This window comes from Cryptomeria japonica, chromosome 7 (genome assembly GCF_030272615.1).
Source record: "Cryptomeria japonica chromosome 7, Sugi_1.0, whole genome shotgun sequence".
Classification (NCBI taxonomy): Eukaryota; Viridiplantae; Streptophyta; class Pinopsida; order Cupressales; family Cupressaceae; genus Cryptomeria; species Cryptomeria japonica.
In genome coordinates, this window is record NC_081411.1 from 618,333,260 (window position 1) to 618,356,136 (window position 22,877).

The 22,877-nt window shown below is 39.0% G+C and overlaps 1 protein-coding gene across 1 annotated transcript in view; it reads right to left on the reverse strand.

The window, feature by feature from the left end:
- LOC131035837 (uncharacterized) overlaps positions 1-22,877 on the reverse strand; it is a 206,029-nt gene that overhangs the window by 135,670 nt on the left and 47,482 nt on the right. Inside the window, exon 4 of the mRNA XM_059207631.1 lies at positions 14,182-14,245. Coding sequence (XP_059063614.1) covers positions 14,182-14,245 — 64 coding nt within the window. The remainder of the gene's footprint in view (positions 1-14,181; positions 14,246-22,877) is intronic.

Below are 22,877 nucleotides of genomic sequence, written 5' to 3' on the forward strand. Positions count from 1 at the left end.
GATCAACTAAGTGTTGAAAAACACTCAAGTTGCCTTTTGTGAAGACACGAATCCTTGAAATTTTCGGATGCTCGCTTGTCGTTCCTCGGGATTCGGTTCATAGGTGTTCTTAGCAACAACCATAGTCTTCACAATAGTGTCGTGACAGCGGAGGAGCGCGGAATTGTCTTTATCCAGGATAGACTGGATCTCATGCAGAAAGGCTTGCTGTTTCATCAATGCTTGAATTGAAGCTGTCGAGAATTGTTCACTCCTCCATTCATTATGAATCCTCATTTGTAAATCAGCAAGAACTTCTTCTTCTGGAATCAGCTCTCCATCCTGACTTACCATATTGCAAGAGGCCCTTTCACAATGTGAGACAATACCTCGATAGACTTCATCCCGGAATCTCCTTGCATCACTGATCTCCTCAATGAGGGATTTAAGAACAAGGGTCTTGTTTTCCATGAGTTCCTAAAATTCCAAGTACATGACCCTGGAAGAGATGATGGCGTGCTCCTGCAACATACTCAGCTGTTGTTGGGGGATGGTACGCCAGATTGCCAGACTTTTCTCAACACTTTCCAGATTCTTTTTGAAAGTGTTAGAAGTCTGATTCAGTTTCTCCTCAATGGTTTCCAACTTAGACATTATTTGAAAAATGTCTTTTACCACTTGTATACATTGATCATGAAGCTGATCAACCCAGGAATCCAGTGCTTGTACTTTCTAAGCAGCCCTTTCCACTCCACGAATCGATTCTTGGGAACCAGAAGAACCTATGGAGTTACTCCCTTCAGCAGTAGGTTTTGTGATTTTATGAATGGCTGCCATTAGCTGTCGGTTTTCTTCTTCTAGCTTATCTTTCTTTGCAAGAAGATCGTCACACCTTTGCACTAGTGAAGCAACAGAAAATTGAGCATCATCTTTAATGACCTCATGTGTTTGCTTGCCCAATTCTACCCTTGTAACCTTATAATCAGCAGCTGACATTTCATCAAGTGGTTTATCTGCAATAGGTTCCACAATTTCAGCTACTTTCATCTTGTTGCTATCAACAGTTACCCTAGAGATAGTCTTTGCCTTCTTAGCAACATTGGATCTGGACTTTTTGAGTTGCTGGTAGTCAAAAGCATCAGGTGAGATCTCTTGCTTCTTTCTTTTCGGGGTGAAAGAACTAAGCCATGGAGGCAAAGTCATCAACTCACTTCCAGTAGTAGCCGTAGGCAAAGGAGAAGCGGTTTCTGTTTGAATTACCGTGGTCACCCTGGGAGTAATATCTGTTTGAATGGCGACCACGGTTTGCTCAGTTACCAATGGACATGAAGATTGCCTCATGAATTCTTCAAAACCAGAAGTGGAAGTATCAATTTTTTATAACTGAATGCAAGTGGGATTATCTTCAGGAACTTTCAACACACTTTCTCGTTGTCGATCAAGAGAAGGCTCATATGCTGAAATGGGAACTGCATTCTAAGGAGACTCATCTACGAGCAAATCAGGAGGAGAAAGAGGCATCTCAATGGAAATTGGAGGAATGACTTCGTGAGGCGAGTCTGAAACTGGAGACTTAGGCGCATCGTCAGATTGCTGCCCCTCTTCTGGATTATCCAGATCGATCTCCCGAACATGGAACAGTGATTTCTCCTTCCCACAAGTAGTCGTCTCCCCAGGAGGAAGCACTACTGCACGACTAACTCGTAACTTGATCCTTGTGCCTGAAGATGAAGCACCCTCTTTGTTATCAATCTGAATCTCAGACTTCCGTCCAAGAGGCCCCATAGAATCATCTTCTTTACCAACCTTGATTTTGATAAGTCTAACAGCATTACTTTTCAGCCATGCGTTAGTGTTGGCCAAGATAGGATGAAATCTGTCAAGGATGGAGACGCACTCCTTGTGTGACCATTGGATCAAAGGAAGTGGAGCTTCCTCAACCCTTCGTGAAATGTATTCAGGATCAAGTATATGCCCGTCATCGATCATCCCTTGTGGGATATCCGCCAAGTTCAAGTCAACAATTTGCTCAACAGTGACCCTGCTTTTATCCATCTTCAGAACTTCGGCTTCCGTGCGGAGATCTACCCAGATGTCTTCAATGCGATGAACATGCACAAAGGATTTCTTGATCTTCTCCTTCATACCTCTATAATCAAAATCAGCGCTCGGTTTGAACCTCTTAAGCTTGATTTCCTGCAATTCAGCCTCCATGGCCTTAGCCTTCACAGATGTGACAAGGGAGTATCGACCAATTTTCAATGGGTTTGTGCTAGAGATCTCCATTCCAACCTTGTGTCTAGCAGACTAAAAAGTATGAACAGCCATGATCTGTCTTTCCAACTCCATAAGAATTATCTTATCGGTTGGGTATCTTGGAAGCATGTATGGCTGTCCATCATAGCATCCAATCCTCATATAGGTGAAGGTGGGAAATTGCAGGAATAAACACCCATACTCAGACACCTTGACCCATGCCTCATCTGATACTCTTTTGTTTCAGAGATCCACGTCAAACTGACACATGAAATATCGGAAGAATGCATCTTGGACTCTTCTGAAATGCAGTCTGCTAGGTTTCAATGGCAACTGGTCATAATATTCCCAAACTGGTATAAGCGAGCGATCACCCTGGGTAGAAAGACCTAGAAAGTGTCTAGGTGACGCTGCTAAATATACCGAATAAGAATTCATGAAGAAGGTCATAGTGATAGGAACTGCTGCAAGTTGTTCGCACAAAGCATCGCTGATGATTTCACCCCATGAAATGTGATGCGACTGCCGTATGAACATAATGAATTGATACATCCATGGCTCAAAGACATTAAAGTGCTCAAGGCCCATCATCCTGCTGAGAAGAGTGATGGTGTCTCCTATCTCCCACTGGAAATCACAATGGTACAACTTTGCCCATCTTGAGAAGGAAGGACGTGGGTCTTGGATCCATCTATTGATGTGTCGCTTGCAATCTTTTTCCCTTTACACATAATACTCTGCTGCACTTTCTTTGGTGATTTCCATATAAACAGGTGCAGGAGGTATTTTGAAAACCTTCTCGATTGTATTCGCATCAAGACGAATTATAGCTTCACCATCATCATTTTTTATGACTCTTGACTCTTTGTCAAAATGATGGGCGCATGCAAGAACAAACTCAGGTTCTAGGGCAGCCACTGGGAAAGAAGATGCTTGATGGATATGGCTGTCCAACAGCCGCTGCAAGTTGTTATCATGTGGATCTTCTACCCTGTTGATGAATTCTGCCATATCAATGTGCCCTATTTCCGTGTCCCTGATGCGATCCAAAGGAGAAGAAACCTGGGAAGGTGCAACCTCATTCTGGTATTTGTCATATTTGTATTTCATTTTCTTTGGAGTTGGCGATGCCGGCAAATCTAACATTGATTGTGAACCTGGAATGTTGTGATGAAGACTTAAAAGGGTTAAGGCAACATCATAATCAGCTGCAAATATCATTCTTCCTTCTTTAAATGGGTAAAACTTTGATCTCTGAATTTTACGGTTTTGTGAGAGGAAGAGGGGAGATATGGAGAAATGGGAAAATCTTGACTTTGACCAATTTCGGATCTTGGGAAAATTTTCGCAAGTATACAAGTTGGAAAGGACATACATGCAATTGGGGTTTTAAAACCCGAATACAAGTACACTTGTAAATTCGAAAATGGAGAAATGGACGAAAAATGAGATTCTAACTTGCGGGAAATGATGGAAATGGAAAGTACGGATATGGGGAACGTGAATGAATAGAAACGGGAATATCCAGGAAAGTCATTTTTATAAAAATGGGAAGAACTCTTCAACATGTAATCCGGTTTTTAAAACCCGAATTTGCAAGGGAGGGGTATTTCACACTTTTCAAGCTTGGAATTTTAACCAAAAATGATTAAATTCCTTAATTGTAGGGGAAGGACAAAAATTTCCAGCGAACTTGTAATCGAGATTAAAAATCCCGAATACAAGTTAAGAGGGAATTTTGAGAAGAACAATGCAATTCAACAATTGCATTTCAAGGGGATGATTTCTTTCACGAAAACCAAATTTTTTGGGGAAGAACATCACATGCCAAAAAAAAATGTAACTAATAACGAAAAATAAAGAAAACAAGAAAATAATAAAATGAAGAGGAGAAAGGAAGGAGAACATACCTTTCTTAAAAATGCAAAATGCTTCTCCAATAATGCAACAATTCTTGAAATGAAGAAGCAAAACCAGTGAAAAGGAGCAATCCGGAATATCAAACCCTTATCACGTTTTTTGTAAAAATGCCCCAAATATAGCAGCAATCTTAAACTTGGACGACCAAAATGCCAATGAGAGTGTGCATTAGAGCAAAACGCCTAAGGTAGAAGAAGAAGCAATGATCCAAATGATTGAAAACGCTGCCAAAGGGAGAAAACGTGGCCAAAGGAAATCACGTGGCCACCATAATAAACTCCAACGACATCATGATATGGTGCGAAAAACCTCTCACCCTCCACGCCTTAGTAGGAAAGGGCAAAACGATTTAGGAGTGTGCAAATTTATGAAGTAAAAAGCGCCCAAAATGTGGGTTTAAAGAACCACGTTTTTGCTGATTTAGCTCCAAAAACCAGTCAATATAACCTCCATTTGGCATGAAAGATGTTGATCATTGCATGAAAATAGGGTAGAAGCAAAAACGCCTTTCCTCCCTAAAAAATCTCCACAAAAAATTGCTTTGAAATCTTCAACAAATCAATTTTTCATGCAAATCGGGTTTTGGGAGACACATGACAAGTTTGATTTGTCCAAAATGAGGCAAATCGGGTTTTAGAGAGAAAATAACAAGTTTTATTTTCACTTTTCCCACTTTCATGCCAAAATCGGGTTTTTTAAGACAAATACCAAGTTTAATTTTTCACTTTTTCACTCATCAAGCCAAAATCGGGTTTTTTTTGGACAAATGACAAGTTTAAAATTGTCAAAAATGCATTTGCAAGGCAAAATCGGGTTTTTTCGAGCAAACTGCAAGTTTAAAAATACTTGTAAAAGGGAAATAAAATCCCTACAACAAGTTAAAAACACTTGCACATATGTAATGGGGATTTAAAATCCCTATTACATGTGAAAACCATTAAAGTAGGGGTTTTTTGAACAAACTGCAAGTTTACTTGCAGTTGAGCCAAAAAATCCCTATTTTAACTAAAAATGACCAAAAAACAATAAAAAGATAAAAACATTAAAGGGGAAACTTAAAATAAATTACAAGTAACATATTTAAAATAAAAGTGCACATGTAATTGATCAAAAACTCCCCTACAAAGACCATAACAATGAATATCATTAAAACTCGCAGTTTGAAGAAAATTCTCCACCTGCAGTCTGAGTTTTAAAACCCGAAATTGAAGGAAAGGCATAGCAAACGAACCCAGAATTGGACGAAATTCAAAACGTAGTTCGAGAATGGACTAAGGATCAAGCCAGTCCAAGGATTAGTCGAAATTCTGCCTCGAGAAGCGTGCCATAGAGTAAAAATTTCTATTTTTCATAAAAATTTCACCGTAGTGGTCCATCATTTTTGGAAACAAAAATGAGGACAACAGAGAGAGACCACCTGAGTGGGAGCAATCTCATTTTGATATTTGTCATATTTGTATTTCATATTTTTGTTAGGTGGAGATGTCATCTCTTCTAACATCAAGCAAGAATCTGCAACACTGTAATGAAAATTCAAAAGGGTAAGAACATCTTCAGCAGCAAACAGAGATTCCATAGTCTTCAAACCTTGAAAATTAATACTCATAACACAACTTGAGAAGGATTTCATTATGAAACAACTTGGACTGACTCAAAGATGCTTTATGGATGAGCTTGGACAGCGATAGGAAAGCAAATAAGATCTCGTGAGGGTGACTGCAAGTGAAATAACTTACACAGTTTGCACTTGTAATCGAGTCTCCAAGACCCGACTGCAAGTGAAAAAGTGAAGTTTGGAGGCAAATAATGATGCATACATGTAAATGGAAGCTTGAGACCCGATTCAAATGGGAAATACGCGAAGCGACCTTGTGGAAAGCATCTTGAAATGGGGGAAAATGACTGCAAGAAGTATGGGTTTGTCAAACCAAGTGAAAGACCATTTTGGGTACTTGCAGTCGGGTCTAGGAGACCCGATTGCAACTATGCATAAGGGGTAAAACAATGTGTTTTACTTGAAGTCGAGTCTTGGGGACCCGACTACAAGTAGATGTGAGTTTTCCAAACATATGAAACTTGATTGTTCATCTTTGCAATACGAATTCAAAGGAGCAAAGATATGCATATGATAAGTATGAAAGACGCATCTTCAAATGTGACAACCATTGCTTGAAAATACAACTTGCAACCTACTTTTTATGATCGGATTCAAAGCAAATGTGAAAAAGGATTCCAAAGCATACTTGTGGTCAGGTCTTATAGACCCAACTACAAGTATGTTCGCATATTTGCACTTGTAATTGCAACAACAAAACCCGATTTTGAAGGCAATATGTCACTTGTAGTCGGGTCTATAAGATCCGACTACAAGTGAAAAAGGAACTATGAGCACTTGTAAGCATAACTTGCATTTATTGTTCTGAAAACAGATTTCAAGCAAACTCTGGAAGGGAAAAATAAAACGAAAAAGCAATGCAAGTATGTTTGCACATATTTGCTTGCAACCATAATAACAATACCCGATTTGGAACAATACGTTACTTGTAGTCGGGTCTTTGATACCCAACTACAAATCTTTTTGTAATTGAAGACTTCCAGGGGAAGAGGAATGACCCGACTGATAGATGCAACGCATGAACACATACTTGAATGCATGGGGTGGAAGAACACAAACTTGGGGATCGAGTGGAAAGGAAAACTCCCAGCGGAAACTACATTCAAGCTTGTAGTCAGGTTTTAGACTTTCGACTTCAAGCTTTCCACACTTGGGATGAGCCATAGAAAATACGAAAAAACTCTTACCAAGCACAATGCATGAATAAAAACATGAAAACCCCAACACAAACAACAAAGAAAGAAGAATCGAAGAACATACCTGAAAAAATGAATTCGTTGAAACAAGAGAAGGACTAAGGAAGCAACAAAACTTTCACAATCTTGCAAAGATCAATCACGCATTTATAAATGATATAGAAGACACTCCCCTTTGAATACAATCAATATTGCATTAATGAAACTCCTCCAAAATCGTAGAGAAAGATGAGAAGAATCGGACTCCCAAGTGCTCTAAAAACTTGCAAATGAAAGAAAAGAAGAGCAGACTTCTACAATTGATCGGGTTACATGAACTTGACCCCAAGTGCAAGAAAAATAAAAAGACTTGTAGTCTGGTTTTAGACTTTCGACTTCAAGTAATTTGAAAATAAAGAAAAATAAAGAACTTATTTGAAATCGAGTTATTATAATCCAATTACAAGTGAAATTCTAAAAACAAACACAAAGACTTGTAATCGGGTTATAATAACCCCATTACAATTGAAAATAAAAACAAAGCTTGAACATAAAAAGACCCTATGCACTTGCAATCGGGTCCTAGAGACTCGACTACAAGTAGACAAGTTCACTTGCAAACATTTGGAGAAACCCCCAACTTGCAATACAACCTCTGAAACCCAATTTTGCACAAAAAGTGCAAAAAAGAAGACAAAAACAATTGAAAACTACCCAAAGAAGATTGAAAAGAGGCACACACCCAAAATAGGCAAGATTTGAAACAAATTTTGACCTTGGTAAGCATGCCAAAAGACTCAAAGGATGAATTTTAACAAAAATTCAAAGGGGTTGTCCCAGATTTTTAATTTACAAAAATGAGGACAACAAATACTTTATTAATTTAATTAAATAATATCACCCTTATGATTTACTTTTCAGGGATAAAATTAAATAATTAAATTTATTACTTTTATGACCTTGTTAAATACTTATATTCCAGGTCACATTAAAAAGGGTGTTTTGGTAAAAACTTGAGTGAATTAATGAAATGATCAAACAATCATTTAAAGAATTACAATAATGATGTTTCTATAACGAAACAATCGTAAAATAGAAACTAACTAAAATGTACAATATGTTACAATATTTACCATTAATTAAATAATTGAAGATATTATTCTAATACCCTCCCTTAATGGTCAATCTATCAACTACACCAAGTTGCCCCTAAATTTTCCAAACTTGTCTGGGCTCAAAGACCTGGTAAAAATATTTGTTGTTTGATTCGCTATCGAAACATACAGCAATTGAACTGGTCTGTCTTCAACCAGCTTCCGAATGAAGTGTCAATGAAGTTCTACACGCTTGGTTCTCTCGTGGAAGACCGGATTCTTGGCCAATTTGAGCACCCCTTGATTGTCACAGTAAAGGGAAATAGGACTTGCTTGAGACATCTGCATGTATGAAAGCATCCTCTGAAGCCAAACTACCTCACACATTGCGTTAACTGTTACTCGATACTCTGCTTCTATCGAGGAAAGAGCCACCTGCCTACTGCTTCTTGCTAGTCCATGTGACTACACCAGATGCCAAACTGAAAACATACCCAAATGTTGATTTTCTATCATCAACGGAACCTGCCCAATCTGAGTCTGTGTAACCAAAGAGTCTAGGATCATGAGTTCTGCTACACAGAAGACCGAAATCAAAAGTGCCCTTCACATTATGCAGCACACACTTCATTGCTACCCAATGATCAGCCTTGGGGGCTATCATGAAGCGTGAAATGTAGCTCACTGCAAAACTAAGATCAGGCCTAGTAGCAGTAAGGTAGATGAGATTGCCCACCAGTTGCCTGAATGCTAATTCATCCACCACATGTGAATCTAATTTGGCTGTCAGCTTCAACCCTTTCTCCATAGGTGTGGATGCAGGTTTCCAGTCTTGCATCCGAAACTTGTCCAGCAGACTACGAGCATACTTAGTTTAAGATATGAAGATACTACCTTCAATCTGCCAAACTTCAACACCTAAGCAATAGTGCAGAAGTCCCAAGTCTGTCATCTCAAAGGATTGACACAAACTCTGTTTATTCTAATCGATCAAAAGTGTCGAACTACCAATGATAATGAGGTCATCAACATAGACAACAAGAATAAGAATATCATCACCAATGTGTTTGACATACAAATTAGAATCAGATGGACTCCTTTGAAAGCCATTATTTGTCAGGTACTTGTCAATTTTGATGTACCAAGTCTGAGGAGCCTGTTTCAGGCCATAGAGTGCTTTCACCAATCTGCACACCTGGTGTTCTTTTCCAGCAACCTTGAACCCTGGAGGTTGCGTCATGTAGACTTCTGCCTACAACTCACCGTTGAGGAATGCACTATTAACATCCATCTAATGGACTTTCCAACCAAACTGAGTTGCTAAGGCAAGGACAATCCGAATGGTACTCATCTTGGCTATAGGAGCAAAAGTCTCCTCATAGTCAATGCCTTCCTTCTGTGAGAACCCCCTAGCAACAAGACAACTTTGTACTTGTCAAGGGTTCCATCAGCTTTGTACTTAACTTTATACACCTATTTGCAGCTAATGGGCTTCTTCCCTAGAGGAAGATCAGAAAGGACCCAAGTGTTATTCTTTAAAAGACTCTGGTGTTCAACTTCCATAGCCTTTTCCCACTTAGGAATTCCTTTAGCCTTAGAATATGTTTGGGGTTCAAAAACACTATGAATGTTAGCCATGAGAGCAAAGTTGACGGTATTCTACTCCTTACTCTTGTTTCTGGAAGATCTACCCTCAATGAGCTCATCAAGACGAAGATCATTGATGGTCTTAGCCCACCATTTAGGCCGGAGAGTAGAAGAAACAACATTTGATGCAAGAGGAATAACTGGAACAGGATCTGGAATAGGTTGAACAGGTGGAAGATTAGCATCATCCGAAGGACCGAAGGAAATTCAGGTAGTGCATCATCAAATTCAGATTCTGCATCATCCCTCCCATCAGGTGAACCAAATGGAAGACCGGCACCCAAATCAATAGCCTTCAAAGGCTGATCCTCAGAATTCTGCTCAAACGAGGATAGCTGAAAAGGTCCTCGTTCTTCATCAAAGACAACATCACGACTGAAAATGAGACGATCAGTCTCTACATCAATCAGCCGGTAAGCCTTGTGGTTGTCATTGTACCCTGTGAACATAAGTTACTGACTCTTGGAATCCAACTTGGAGTGCTTGGCATCTGGAATCCAAAAAAATGCTAAAGAGCCAAAGACTTTTAGATGACTGATCCCGGGTTTGTGACCAGTCCAAACTTCCTCGGGAGTCTTCCCCTTAACAACTTGTGTGGGAAACCAATTAAGGAGATAGACTGCGGTGTATACTGCTTCTACCCAATTTTTCTTGGGAACACTTATGTGTTCCAACATTGACCTAGCCATTTCAGTTATAGTGTGGTTGCAACATTCTACAATGTTGTTATGCTAAGGAGTGTAAGGTATGTTTAACTGACATTTGATGCCGTGTGTATCACAGAAGTTGGAAAAAGCGGTAGAACAAAACTCCCCCCCATTATTTGACCTAAGAGTGACTATGGGACAGCCAGACTCTTTCTCTACTAAGACCTTAAACTTCTGAAATACAATAAACAAATCTGATTTTTGTCCAAGAAAGTACACCCACATTTTACGACTGAAATCATCTACAAAAAGCAAGAAATACCTGGAGCTAGTAACAGAAGGTGTATTCATTGGACCACATACATCACCATGAACCAACAGTTGTACCTTTTAGGCTCACCATGAGTCACCATCCTTGAATGGTGTCCTGTGCTACTTCCCAGCCTGACAAGCTCCGCAAACTCGTTGGTTTTGAGTCTGAATCTCAGGTAAGCCAAGAACTAGATCCTCCCGAACAAGCTGAGCAAGATAGTGAATATTCAGGTAGCCATATCGTTGATGCCAACGACTGATGATAGAAGATGATTTAGCTGCAAAGGCATGCTCAAGAGAATCACTCGTATCCACAAGTCTGTATAGACCATGATCCTCAATGCCAACAACCACAATAGTGCGAGTCGCACGATCAACAATCGAACACTTGTGTGAGCTGAATATCACATCAAGCTGAGGAGAGTGCCGCATAATCTGGCTCACAAAGAGAAGATTGAGTTTCGTGCCAGGAACGTAGTATACATTGAGGAAAATGAGATTCCTCCCACCAGACTGTATCTGAACGTTGCCCATGCCGACAATAGTATACTCTTCACCTCCTCCAAAAATGATTGATAACCAATCATGTCGATGAGTGAAGTGTCGAGATGCACCGGAGTCTATGTACCAAGTAGAAGATTTCACAGGATTTGCAGGACGTTTCGCCATGAAAGCATAGGATGCAGATTCTTTCTGCTCTGAGTGCTCTGTGGCATTGGCCTTAGGCTGAGATCCTCCCTGCTTCCATTGTTTGGAAGTTATCCGATTCCAACAATCCTTTATCAAGTGGCCATATTTGTGGCAATAGTTACATTGAACTTTCTTTTTCTTCGAGCTATCCTGAGACAAACTGGGACTTTTCTGCTGAGATGATTGAGATTTGCCTTTATCCTTGTGAAAGGATTTGGCTGTGAAGGCTTGTTCTGAGGAGGACGAAGTGGCACTGCTACCAAACTATTGTTTCCAATGGTCCAGCTGCAGAAGTTTGATGCACAAGTCTAGAAACTTTAAGTCAACATTTGTTCAAGTAATGTTGAGCGTTTCTATGAAGTGCTCATAGGATTTAGGTAGACTCTTCTGGGTGATTACTACCATATCCTCTTCCTCCATTTTTCGACCAATTGCTTCCATCTGATCCCAAATGTCCTTAATCTTCGTCACATGTTCCTGTAAGGACATACGCTCATCCATCATGATAGAAAATGTTGGTTCTTCAAAAAGAACATACGACTCTTTGTTGGTGTAATTATTTATTCATATAGGATATAATTACACTTTACTTAAGTTGACTTAGGTAAATGCATAACATCGTAGTTTGCATATGAGACACTTATGGATGTGCATACATTGGGAGTCTATATGCAGGAGAAATTCCACCTTTTATGGTGTGATATTGTTATTACTTTATCATATCCACTTATTGTGGGATGATAATTCCACCTTCGGTGGGTGATCCACCTCATGTGGAATATTTCATTATTCTCCTACCTAATCTTATTTCTCCTACTTACCCTTGCATCTCATTGAGCCACATGTCATCATTGTGTGCTCTCTTGTCTCTTAGCCTTGCCTTTATAAGCAGGCTCATCATACATTGTATGTAATGATCCAGTTGATCAGTATTTTGCATCTTGATTAGAATACAGTTTATTCTCATCAAATATTTTGTCGGTCTTGTTATTGTGCTATCTTTTGGTCTATTTGATCTTGGTTGCTTTGAGCATAATCTCACTCTTATCTGATGTCTCATGGAGATCCTTCGGAATAGTCCATCTCTTTGGAGTTGTCTTGCCGAATGGCACTTGAGGCAGCCGATCATAAGTAACTGAAAGTTTGATAAGCATGACTACTTCCCGGTTGCGCTCATCAAACTTATCCTAATCTTGTCCAGTTGTGGTAGGACGAGTCTCTTTACCCAAAACGAGATCATCGAGGCGGCGATATTCAAAGATGATAATCATCTGCTGCTTCCATGTGTTATAATTTTTGTCATTGAGTCACTGACCGCCTTCCAACATTATGTTAGTCAAATACACCATCATGCACGCTTTCCAAGGCACAAAAAACGAAAAATTTTGAAGAGGCGAAAAACTAATTACAAAACCTAAGGCATGGATCCCAAAACAAAAATTGAGGCAGATTAAAGTACATACTTCGAGAAGTATTGTAGGCACAAATAGCGAGGTTCGAATTTTCGACAGACCCAGAAAATTTTGACGAAGACCAAAAAAACTTCGTAAAAAACCCACAAACAATTTGTAGGTTAAAAATTATTTCGACTAAAAAATTAGAGGATTTTTCAAAACCTATCCGATTGAAAGTCAAAACCCTAGGTCGATGCAAATTGCAGAAAATCTGAAAAAATCCTTGGAAGAAAAACAAATACTTTGGCCGCGTAATGAAGCATGCAAGAAGTCACCGGAAAGTTGCAAAAAGAAAGATTTCGTTGCGGAAAAATGCAAAGGCGTGAAAAATCATTCAAGTATCCATCACGCAGGAGGGAAACATTGCAAGAAATCTAAAGAAAAACCTAGATCGCGTCGGAAAAAGAAAAAGTTCTTGTCGCACACAGAGAAGAAGATGGGTCGCAAGATAAAAACACCAGACGCAAAGCAGAAAATCACGTCGAATAAAATAAAAAAAACTCTCGTCGCACGAACAAAGAAACACGAGGTCGCGTGGACTAGATTGTGCAAACAAGGTCGCAAAGGTTTTGTCGAGGTTGTAGCCAACGCGATTTTAAATCACTATAAAACACGAACGCGCTGGATTTTGCAAAAAAAATACATCAAAAAAAATGATGCGAAAAAAAAACCCTTCAAAAAAAAATTCGCAAAGACAAAAACAGAAAAAATCCGTTTTTCAAAGACGAAAAAAAATTTCATTCGAAAGTTTTTAGAAAAACATTTGTTTTATTTTTCTTCTGCTCTGATACCATATTTTCGTAAAAACTTGAATGAATTAATGAAATGATCAAACAATCATTTAAAGTATTACAATAACAATGTTTCTATAATGAAACAGTCATAAAATAGAAACTAACTAAAATGTACATTATGTTACAATATTGAACATTAATAAAATAATTTAAAATATTACTCTAATAAAGGGGACATTACATGTTGCATCTTGTGGAGGAACAAATTGATATAAAAGGTTGATTACAAAATTCTACGTGAATTCAAAATGATGATAAAGAATAGACATCATGTACACAAGCTGACTCCTTAAATTTTTAAAAAAAATGTCAACTTTTTAGGCAGTTTCTACCATTACGATGTATGTAGGTTTACAATATATAATACTGTTATTGTTCTAAACAAAATTTGTTTGCAGTGTCTGGTTTTCAGACACAGTTTATAACTGAAATAGAAAATTATCAGAATTTTGAATCATTTCAACAACTTGTTGATTTCATATGTTTGTTGCCTAAGTAGCTGGTGATCACAGATACTATCCAAAAATTACAAAAATGGAAGCATAATAAAGCAGAATAATTAGACACGGCAGCACAAATCAACCATAATTAATTATACCTGCAACATTCTTTACTATGAGAGCACTACAAGTTAGCCCACAGTGCAATGGTCCTCCACATGTCTGCATTGTAAACAAACAGAAGGTAAATAGAAGCCATATTCTAAATTGAAAGTAGTAGGATGTATAGTCATCAATAATGTAGCTTATCACAGAATCTTTAAAAATATACTTCAGTTAACATACATTGAAAACCCTTCAAAGGCCTATTCAATATATTTGAAATTTCATATAACTAAGCTTATAGAATGAAACAAAGATGGAGGTAGCCAGAGATCTCTAATCCAAGTCCAATGATGAGCCCTATAGCTACAATGCAATATAACCAACAAAGTGCATGGATGATCTTAATACAAAATGACTTAGTTGCCAGAACACTTAGTGTAATATCCCTACATAAATTTAATTAGATTTCTGATCTTCTTATCCTATCTTATTATTATTAATGATTGTTAATGACTAATTTATTGTTTTTAATTCATTAAATGCATTGACTTATTATATTAATATCGCATTTCAGTGTATAATATGTAATGTCCCTACTAGTTGGAGATCATTAACCTGCAAAACAGATTGTTAGAACACGACAAACATATATATATATATATAAGTAATCTGAATTGCAATCTAACTTTTATACTTAATTAACATAATCATAATCTTCATCTAATAAAAAGGATACGAATGCCATAAGAAAGTATATCCTTAGGCAGCCGTGAAGCTCGCCTTCTTGGAACCCCTTGGTTCCAAGCCCTTCAGGAAATCGAAATTGAGTTCGAATCCTGTCTTGGGTGTAACCTCTTACACCCAAGCCCTTCAAGGAAGACCCTTGTCTATTCCTTGCCTTGGTGATGCCTTCATCATCCAAGTCCTCAGAGGGGACCAGCCAGATCCGTCTCTTCTTAGTTGAGTTTAATCAACCAAGCCATACATATGCATATCAATTTTCAGTACATGTACTACCCTGGGGATTATCACAATCCCTTCCTTAAACTACGGGAGTTCCCTCCCTATAGCCTCCAATATGTGATTTCCTTTATAATACATTGATAATTTAATATTACTTCATTTTGTACTTCACACATATATTACTAATGTGTTCCTTATGTATATATTCAATATTCCTTACCATCATTAACCTATGCATTACCTTCTTATTTAATTTTCCTTTACCACATCTATTTTAACATAATCATACCTTAGGGTGTGGATCAATACATTAATTCCCTATATTTATTAACATGCATAAATGACAGCGTCTACCTATTCATTACCTATGTTCCATTATACTCCTTATATCCTAGTGAACATTCTATACATTGATTATGTTCATTATAAAATAAATATAATGAACTCACCCGCAGATGCTCCCTTCCTACCTCTCCGTCCTCCTTCCTTTCCCCTCGATCCTTGCAATTTAATTGGGTTAAATACCCGTGGAGGGGAGTAGACGTGTCCCTCCATGGGGCACCCTCCCGTGGGAAAGGTGGTGACGGCTCGCAGCCTAAGCTGCGGCTACCGTCACACCATTTCCCTTCGAAGGAAGGGGTGTGACGGTAGACGCAGCCTGGGCTGCGTTTCCCGTCCCACCGCTTCCCGCGGAGGTGGTGGTTAAATATAAAACACCTTATTTACTAAATGAATTAATATTTTAATAAACATTTAAGTGAAATTCTTTTTTATATTTTAATAATCATTTTATTTATTAAGTGAATTAATCTATGTAATATTAATAATCACTTAATTTTAAATGAATTAAATCCTATTTAATCTATTTAATAATTACTTAATTTATTAAATCTATTAATCCTATTTAGTATATTTAATAATCACATTGATTATTATTAAATACCAATATACTTAAACCTATTAATTATATTACATTAATTGAACGTCAATGTTAATGATTTGTTAATATTGTTTTAATAATTGATTTTGTATTTTATTTAAGAATAAGGCCTTACATCATGTGGAGCGGTGGGGATATCACAGTCCCTCCGTCTCAATTTTGCTTGTCCTCAAGCATCTTAAGGTCCTCCTCTTTTTCCCAAGTGGCATCCTCATTTGGGAGATTCCTCCATTTTATCAGGTGTTCGATGATGGTCCAGTTCCTAAGCTCTCTTTTCCATGTGTCCAGAATGATCTCTGGGTATAATGTGAGTTTCCCTTCATCATCTAGGGGAGGTAGTTCACTGCAAGGAACCAAGTGTTGCCCCGGGAAACATGGAACACATTATGTATTTTGCTGCTTTTGGGAAATTCAATCTCATAAGCTACTTCTCCAATCCTTCGAATGACTTTGTAGGGCCCATAAAATCGGGGTTTCAGTTTTTCAGTCCCATTCTTCTTGAGGGATGATTGCTTATATGGTTGTAACCTTAGGAATACTAGATCTCCGGCCTCAAATGTTCGTTCTACCCGCTTCCTGTCGGCATAGATCTTTTGTTGGTTTTGCGCTTGTTGTAAATTTTCTTTCAGAGTCTTCAGGATGTCTCTACTCTGTTGTAAAAAATCTTGTGCTCTAGGTACTTTGCTTTCTTGGGTTGTTAGTTCCCCAAAGCTTGTGGCCTCATAGCCATATAAGGCTTGGAAAGGACTCATCCTTATTGACATGCGGTGAGTCGTGTTGTAACAATGTTCCCCTAAGTGTAACCACTTAATCCAAGCAGTCTGTTGCCCTGTAACATAGTTCCTTAGATAGCCCTCTATCCATTTGTTCACTATTTCTGTTTGCCCATCGGTTTGAGGATGGTAACTGGTACTAGGGGTTAAATCTGTTCCCGCCATTCTGAAGAGTTCCTACCAAAACTGGCTAATAAACTTGCTATGTCTATCACTGACAATATTCAGAGGGAGCCCGTGGAGTCTGAAAATTTCCTTCAAGAATAGATCTGCTATCTGGTGGGCTTTGTATTCGGTAGAGACTGCAAGGAAGTGGGCATACTTCGTGATTCTGTCTACCACCACAAAAATGCTATCCTTCCCTTGTGTCCTTGGCAACCCCGTTATGAAATCCACAGAGATACTCTCCCACTTTTGATTAGGAATAGGTAATGGCTGAAGCAATCCAGCTGGGTGGGTGAGTTTTGTTTTATTGCGTTGACATGTTAAGCACTCTTGAACATACTTTTGGACATCTCCTTTTTGGTTCCTCCATGCATATCGTTCCCTAATATGCTTATAAGTTTTGTAGTACCCTGGGTGTCTTGCAAGGGGGTTATCATGAAATTCTTTGAGAGTTTTGCTTTTGAATTTGGTCTGAGGAGTCAAGTATATCCTTCCTTTATACAAAATGAGGTTTCCTTTAATTCTGAAATCTTCGTTGGGTAGATTCCTGGCCAAAATTTCCTTTGCCTGGGGATCTTGGTCATATTCATTAAGGATCTCTTCCTTCCAATCTTTTGAGATACTGGTAATGGTATTGAGATGAGCTCTCCGAGATAGTGCATCTGCTGCCCCATTGTTCACCCCTTTCACATATTCTATATCAAAGTCGTAGGCTTGTATTTTGCTCACGCATTTTTGTTAACTATCATTTAGGTCCTTTTGGCTCAAAAAGAAGCATAGACTGTTATGATCAGTCTTTACACCAAACCTACCACAAACCAAGTATAGGCGAAATTTGGCCAATGCGTGCATTATGGCTAGCATCTCTTTGTCATAGACAGAGTAGTGTCTTTCTATGGCGGTGAGTTTGCGGCTCTCAAAAGCTATGGGATGTTTCTTTTGCATGACTACGGCCCCAATTCCCTCCCCTAATGCATCACACTGTAGTTCAAAAGGATTAGAGAAATCAGGAATGGCTAATACTGGGCAAGAGCTCATGGTTATCTTAAGTTGGTCAAAGGCCTGTTGAGCTTGGTCATTCCATGCGAAAGCCCCCTTCTTAGTTAGGTCGGTGAGGGATGCTGCAATCTTGGAGAACCCTTTTACAAAGCGTCTATAGTAGTTGCATAGTCCCACAAATCCCCTTACTTGGGTTAGGGTTCTAGGGGTGGGCCATTCCTTGATGGCTTTGATTTTTTCTTCGTCCACACTTACTCCTGCCTCGCTAATTTTGTGTCCTAGGTAGATGATTTCTTTCATCCCAAATTCACATTTGGAGGCTTTAGCATACAATGATTGTGACTCGAGAATATTCAATACCTCTTCGACGTGCAGGAGATGCTCTTCCCATGTTTTGCTGTAAATGAGTATATCATCGAAGAATATTAGAAGAGACTTCCTCAATTGTTGTCTGAATGTATGGTTCATGCATGACTGGAAAGTGGTTGGGGCGTTAGTGAGACCAAATGGCATAACCAGGAACTCGAAATGTCCATAGTGACATCTGAATGCTGTTTTGGGAATATCCTCTTCCCTCATTCTGATCTGGTGATATCCTAACCTTAGATCGATTTTAGAGAAGTATTTTGCTCCATGGAGTTCATCCATTAGTTCATCGATCCTCGAGATTGGGTATCTGTTTTTTATAGTTTTCTTATTCAAGGCCCGGTAATCTATGCACATTCTCATAGTCCCGTCTTTCTTCTTGACCAATACTACTGATGAAGTGAAGGGGCTGCTGCTGGGTTGGATGTGCCCCATTTCTAATAACTCCTTTATGGTCTTTTCAATCTCCTCTTTGAACTTGTGGGGGTGGCGGTAAGGGGTGGTAATGACAGGTTTTTCTCCTTCCTCTAATTCAATGGAGTGTTCAAATCCCCTTTTTGGGGGTAACCCTGGGGGAATGTCCTCGAAGACCTTTTTGTGTCTTCTTAGGATAGGTTGTATTTCATTTTGAATGATCTGGCCTTCAATTGGAGATTTGTCCAAGACCATGCATTGGGCGACCCACTCTCCTTGATCGTGTCTAAGGATTTTCTCCATTTTATTGCATGATACTATTTTTGGAGAGCCATCGGGAATTCCCTTCAATATTATTTCTCTCCCCTCGTGTTGGAAGCATATCTCCCGATTTGGACTATCCATGGTGAATCGTCCCAACGAGTTTATCCATGGCATCCCCAAAATGATATCATTCTCAAGGTTTACCACAAAGAAGTTTCTTGTGATGGTGTGTCCTCCCAGGGTGACTTCCAATTGGGTATAACCTTAGTGCACCTGTCTATGACTTCGTTGCCCATGATCACTTCAAACCCTCCAAATTCTTGGGTTTTTAATCTTCTCTTTGCTGCTAAATGTTTGCTAATGAAATCATGTGAAGCTCCGGTGTCCACTAATGCGATTACTTTCTGTCCTTTGATAATCCCTTTGAGTTTGAAACATCTATTTTCACTCCCTTGAGTGATGACTGCCAAGGTACTGGGTATATTGTTTTCAAACCTGGTTCTTTTATAGGGTCTTTCTTCATCCTGTATTTCCTCGGTGTTATTCAACTGTCCTCTTTTACAATCATGGCCTCTCACCCATGGGGTCTTGCATTTGAAACATAACCCCTTCTCCCTGAGTTCATCTCTCTCCTTGCATTGGTGATTAAAACTCCAGGGTTTTTTGCACAAGTGACACGGCTTCTCCCGGCGGTCCCCCTGGGGTCCCTCATTCTTATGTGGAGTTTTGGTTGAGGTATTCTTGGGAGTACTAAATTCGACCATCCTAGTTTTCTTAATGGCTTCTCCTAAGTTTTGTGGTTCCAGGGGTTTAACAAAATTCTTAATAGGGTCCTTCAAGCCTTCTAAGAACATGTAGGTAAGTCTTTTCTGGGATAGGTCGGGAACCATTACTGACAAGTTTTGGAATTGGTCTATATAATCTTCAATGGTCCCGGCTTGCTTAAGGTGTGTTAGCTCTTGGAAGTACCATTCGGAGTCTTTCTGGTCGAAACGGCTGATGAGCGTTTGGGTAAACTAGTTGTAGGTGGAGACATTTTTGTGTCCTAGAGTGATGAGACCGTTATGCCACCAATTATGGGCAGTTCCAGTTAAATGTAGTATGGCAAATTTTATAGCATCTCCTTCAGTCATGGGACTGTACGAAAGGTAGGAATCTAGTTTTTGTACCCAAGCTTGGGCAACATCCTTCCCTGACCCATCAAAACAGGGTAGGGACATTTTGTTGACTTTAGCTCTAAGGTCTTTACCCATAGGTTTCCTTTTCCTACTCTCATTAGTCTTGGACTCGCAGAAGTCCCTGAAGAACACCACCCTCTGAACTTCTGGTTCCAATCTAGCATAAATTTGGGCGATTTCTTCCACCCCAAGTGTGGCTGGTTCCTCCTCCTCCCTCACATGTTCTTCCCTAGGAAGAAATTCCGGGATTGTTTGCCTAGAACTCTGAGGTGATCGTTCGTTGTCTGTGTGATTAGAGTGTGTTTCTCTTCTAGGGTTTGTCATATCTCTATTGTTGTTGTTGGTACTTTGGAGGATTAACTAGCTCATTCTTTCAAATTTCTCATTGGTTTGTTCCATGAAAATCTGGAACTGTTTGGCCAGTTGATCAGCCATTGTTTTTGCTCCTTTCTTTCTCTGATAGGTGATCATAAACTAAGAACCTTTCCCACAGGATGGCAGGATTATGCTTTGATACCACTGTAATGTCCCTACTAGTTAGAGATCATTAACCTGCAAAACAGATTGTTAGAACACGACAAACATATATATATATATATATATATATATATATATAAGTAATCTGAATTGCAATCTAACTTTTATACTTAATTAACATAATCATAATGTTCATCTAATAAAAAGGATACGAATGCCATAAGAAAGTATATCCTTAGGCGGCCGTGAAGCTCGCCTTCTTGGAACCCCTTGGTTCCAAGCCCTTCAGGAAATCGAAAGAGTTTGAATCTTGTCTTGGGTGTAACCTCTTACACCCAAGCCCTTCAAGGAAAACCTTTGTCTATTCCTTGCCTTGTTGATGCCTTCATCATCCAAGTCCTCAGAGGGGACTGGCCAGATCCGTCTCTTCTTGGTTGAGTTTAATCAACCAAGCCATACATATGCATATCAATTTTCAGTACATGTATTGCCCTGGGGATTATCACAATCCCTTCCTTAGACTACGGGAGTTCCCTCCCTATAGCCTCCAATATGTGATTTCCTTTATAATACATTGATAATAGAGGAATACTTGAGCTCATGGGACTTCAAAGGACAACTCATGAAAGCGATAGGAGATTCAATTCCTTCTAAATTTTTCTGCATCAAAATAGCTGACAGAGTATGCTCGGAAGCATAACTATACATAATGAACTCCTTGGTGTAGTTGGAACAAACCAACACGGGTGCATGAGCAATTGCATTTTTAATTTCATTGAATGCCTCTCTTCCTTTAGAATTCCAATGGAAAGAAGACTTTCCTTTCATCATGTCCACAATATGACGAGTCTTCTCCGCAAAGTCAGGAATGAATCTTCGCAGAAAATTAACCTTACCAAAAAAGGAATGAACAGCAGTCTTGTTGGATGGCAAAGGGAGATTCTGAATAGATTTAACCCTCTCAGGATCAACTTTTATACCCTCCTTGGAAACAATGTGACCAAGAAGTTTTCCCTCCGTCACCCCAAAAACTGACTTCTTGGGATTAAGAGAGATGTCGTGCTGGCGACATCTTTCAAGTACATCTTGTAGATGAAAAAGATGATTCTCACGATCTTTAGAAAAAACAGTAAGATCATCAAGATATACTACAATATACCTTCCCACAATACCACGGAAAGCCAAGTCCATAGCTCGCTGGAAAGTAGCCCCTGCATTGATCAACCCGAAAGGCATTCTGCGGTATGCAAATGTACCCCATGGAGTGGTGAATGCAGTCTTGTGTTGATCAGGTTCACTAACCTCAATCTGATTGTATCCCGAAAATCCATCTAGCATAGATAGCATCTCGGAGCCTGTCACCGTTTGCAAGATTTAATCCATGATTGGCAATGGATAATTGTCCTTGAGTGACAACTGATTAAGATTTCTGAAATCAACACAAATACGTATTTCTCCATTCTTCTTACGCACCGGTACTATATTCGCCAACCACGTTGAATGATGGATGGGAAAGATAATCCGAGCATCAAGCATTTTTTGAACTTCAGAAAGAATGGTACTTGAAATCTTCGGATTATACTGGCGTTGCTTCTGTCTAAAAGGTTCTGCGCCAAGCTTGAGAGGAATGTCATGCTGCACTTCCTTGGGTTGGAAGGACTTTAGATCATCATATGAGTACGCCAAGACATCATGGTATTGGCGCAAAAGCGGAATAAACTGATCTCTCTCATCTGAAGTGCAGTTATTGCCAATATTGACAAATTTTGGATCTCCGTCAGATCCAATATTATATTTCTCATATCCCATAGGAGAATCAGTACTTTCTTGTTGTTGTCTCTTGATATAATGATCATGTTGATCGAAAAGTTTTTCAAGAGAAACCAACCCCTTGGGAATTTTATTTCCTTTCAGCTAAAGGATATTTTCATCTGATTCAGATGATGTATCAGACACTGAATCTGATGACAAAGAAGTAGGAGAATTACTTCCTTCAAAATACAGGTTGTTAAAACCATCCTCAACTTGCAAGAAATTATTGATCTGCTTATCATCATTGAAGATCTACCAATGATCCCAATTGTCAGGCACACTAGGTCTGCAAATTATCTCAATAATATATTTATCTTGACCAAAGTCAAGATGAGGAATTAATGAAGTAGCTGAAACAGCAAGAGAATCAGCTCTACCATTGTATTCACGAGGAACAA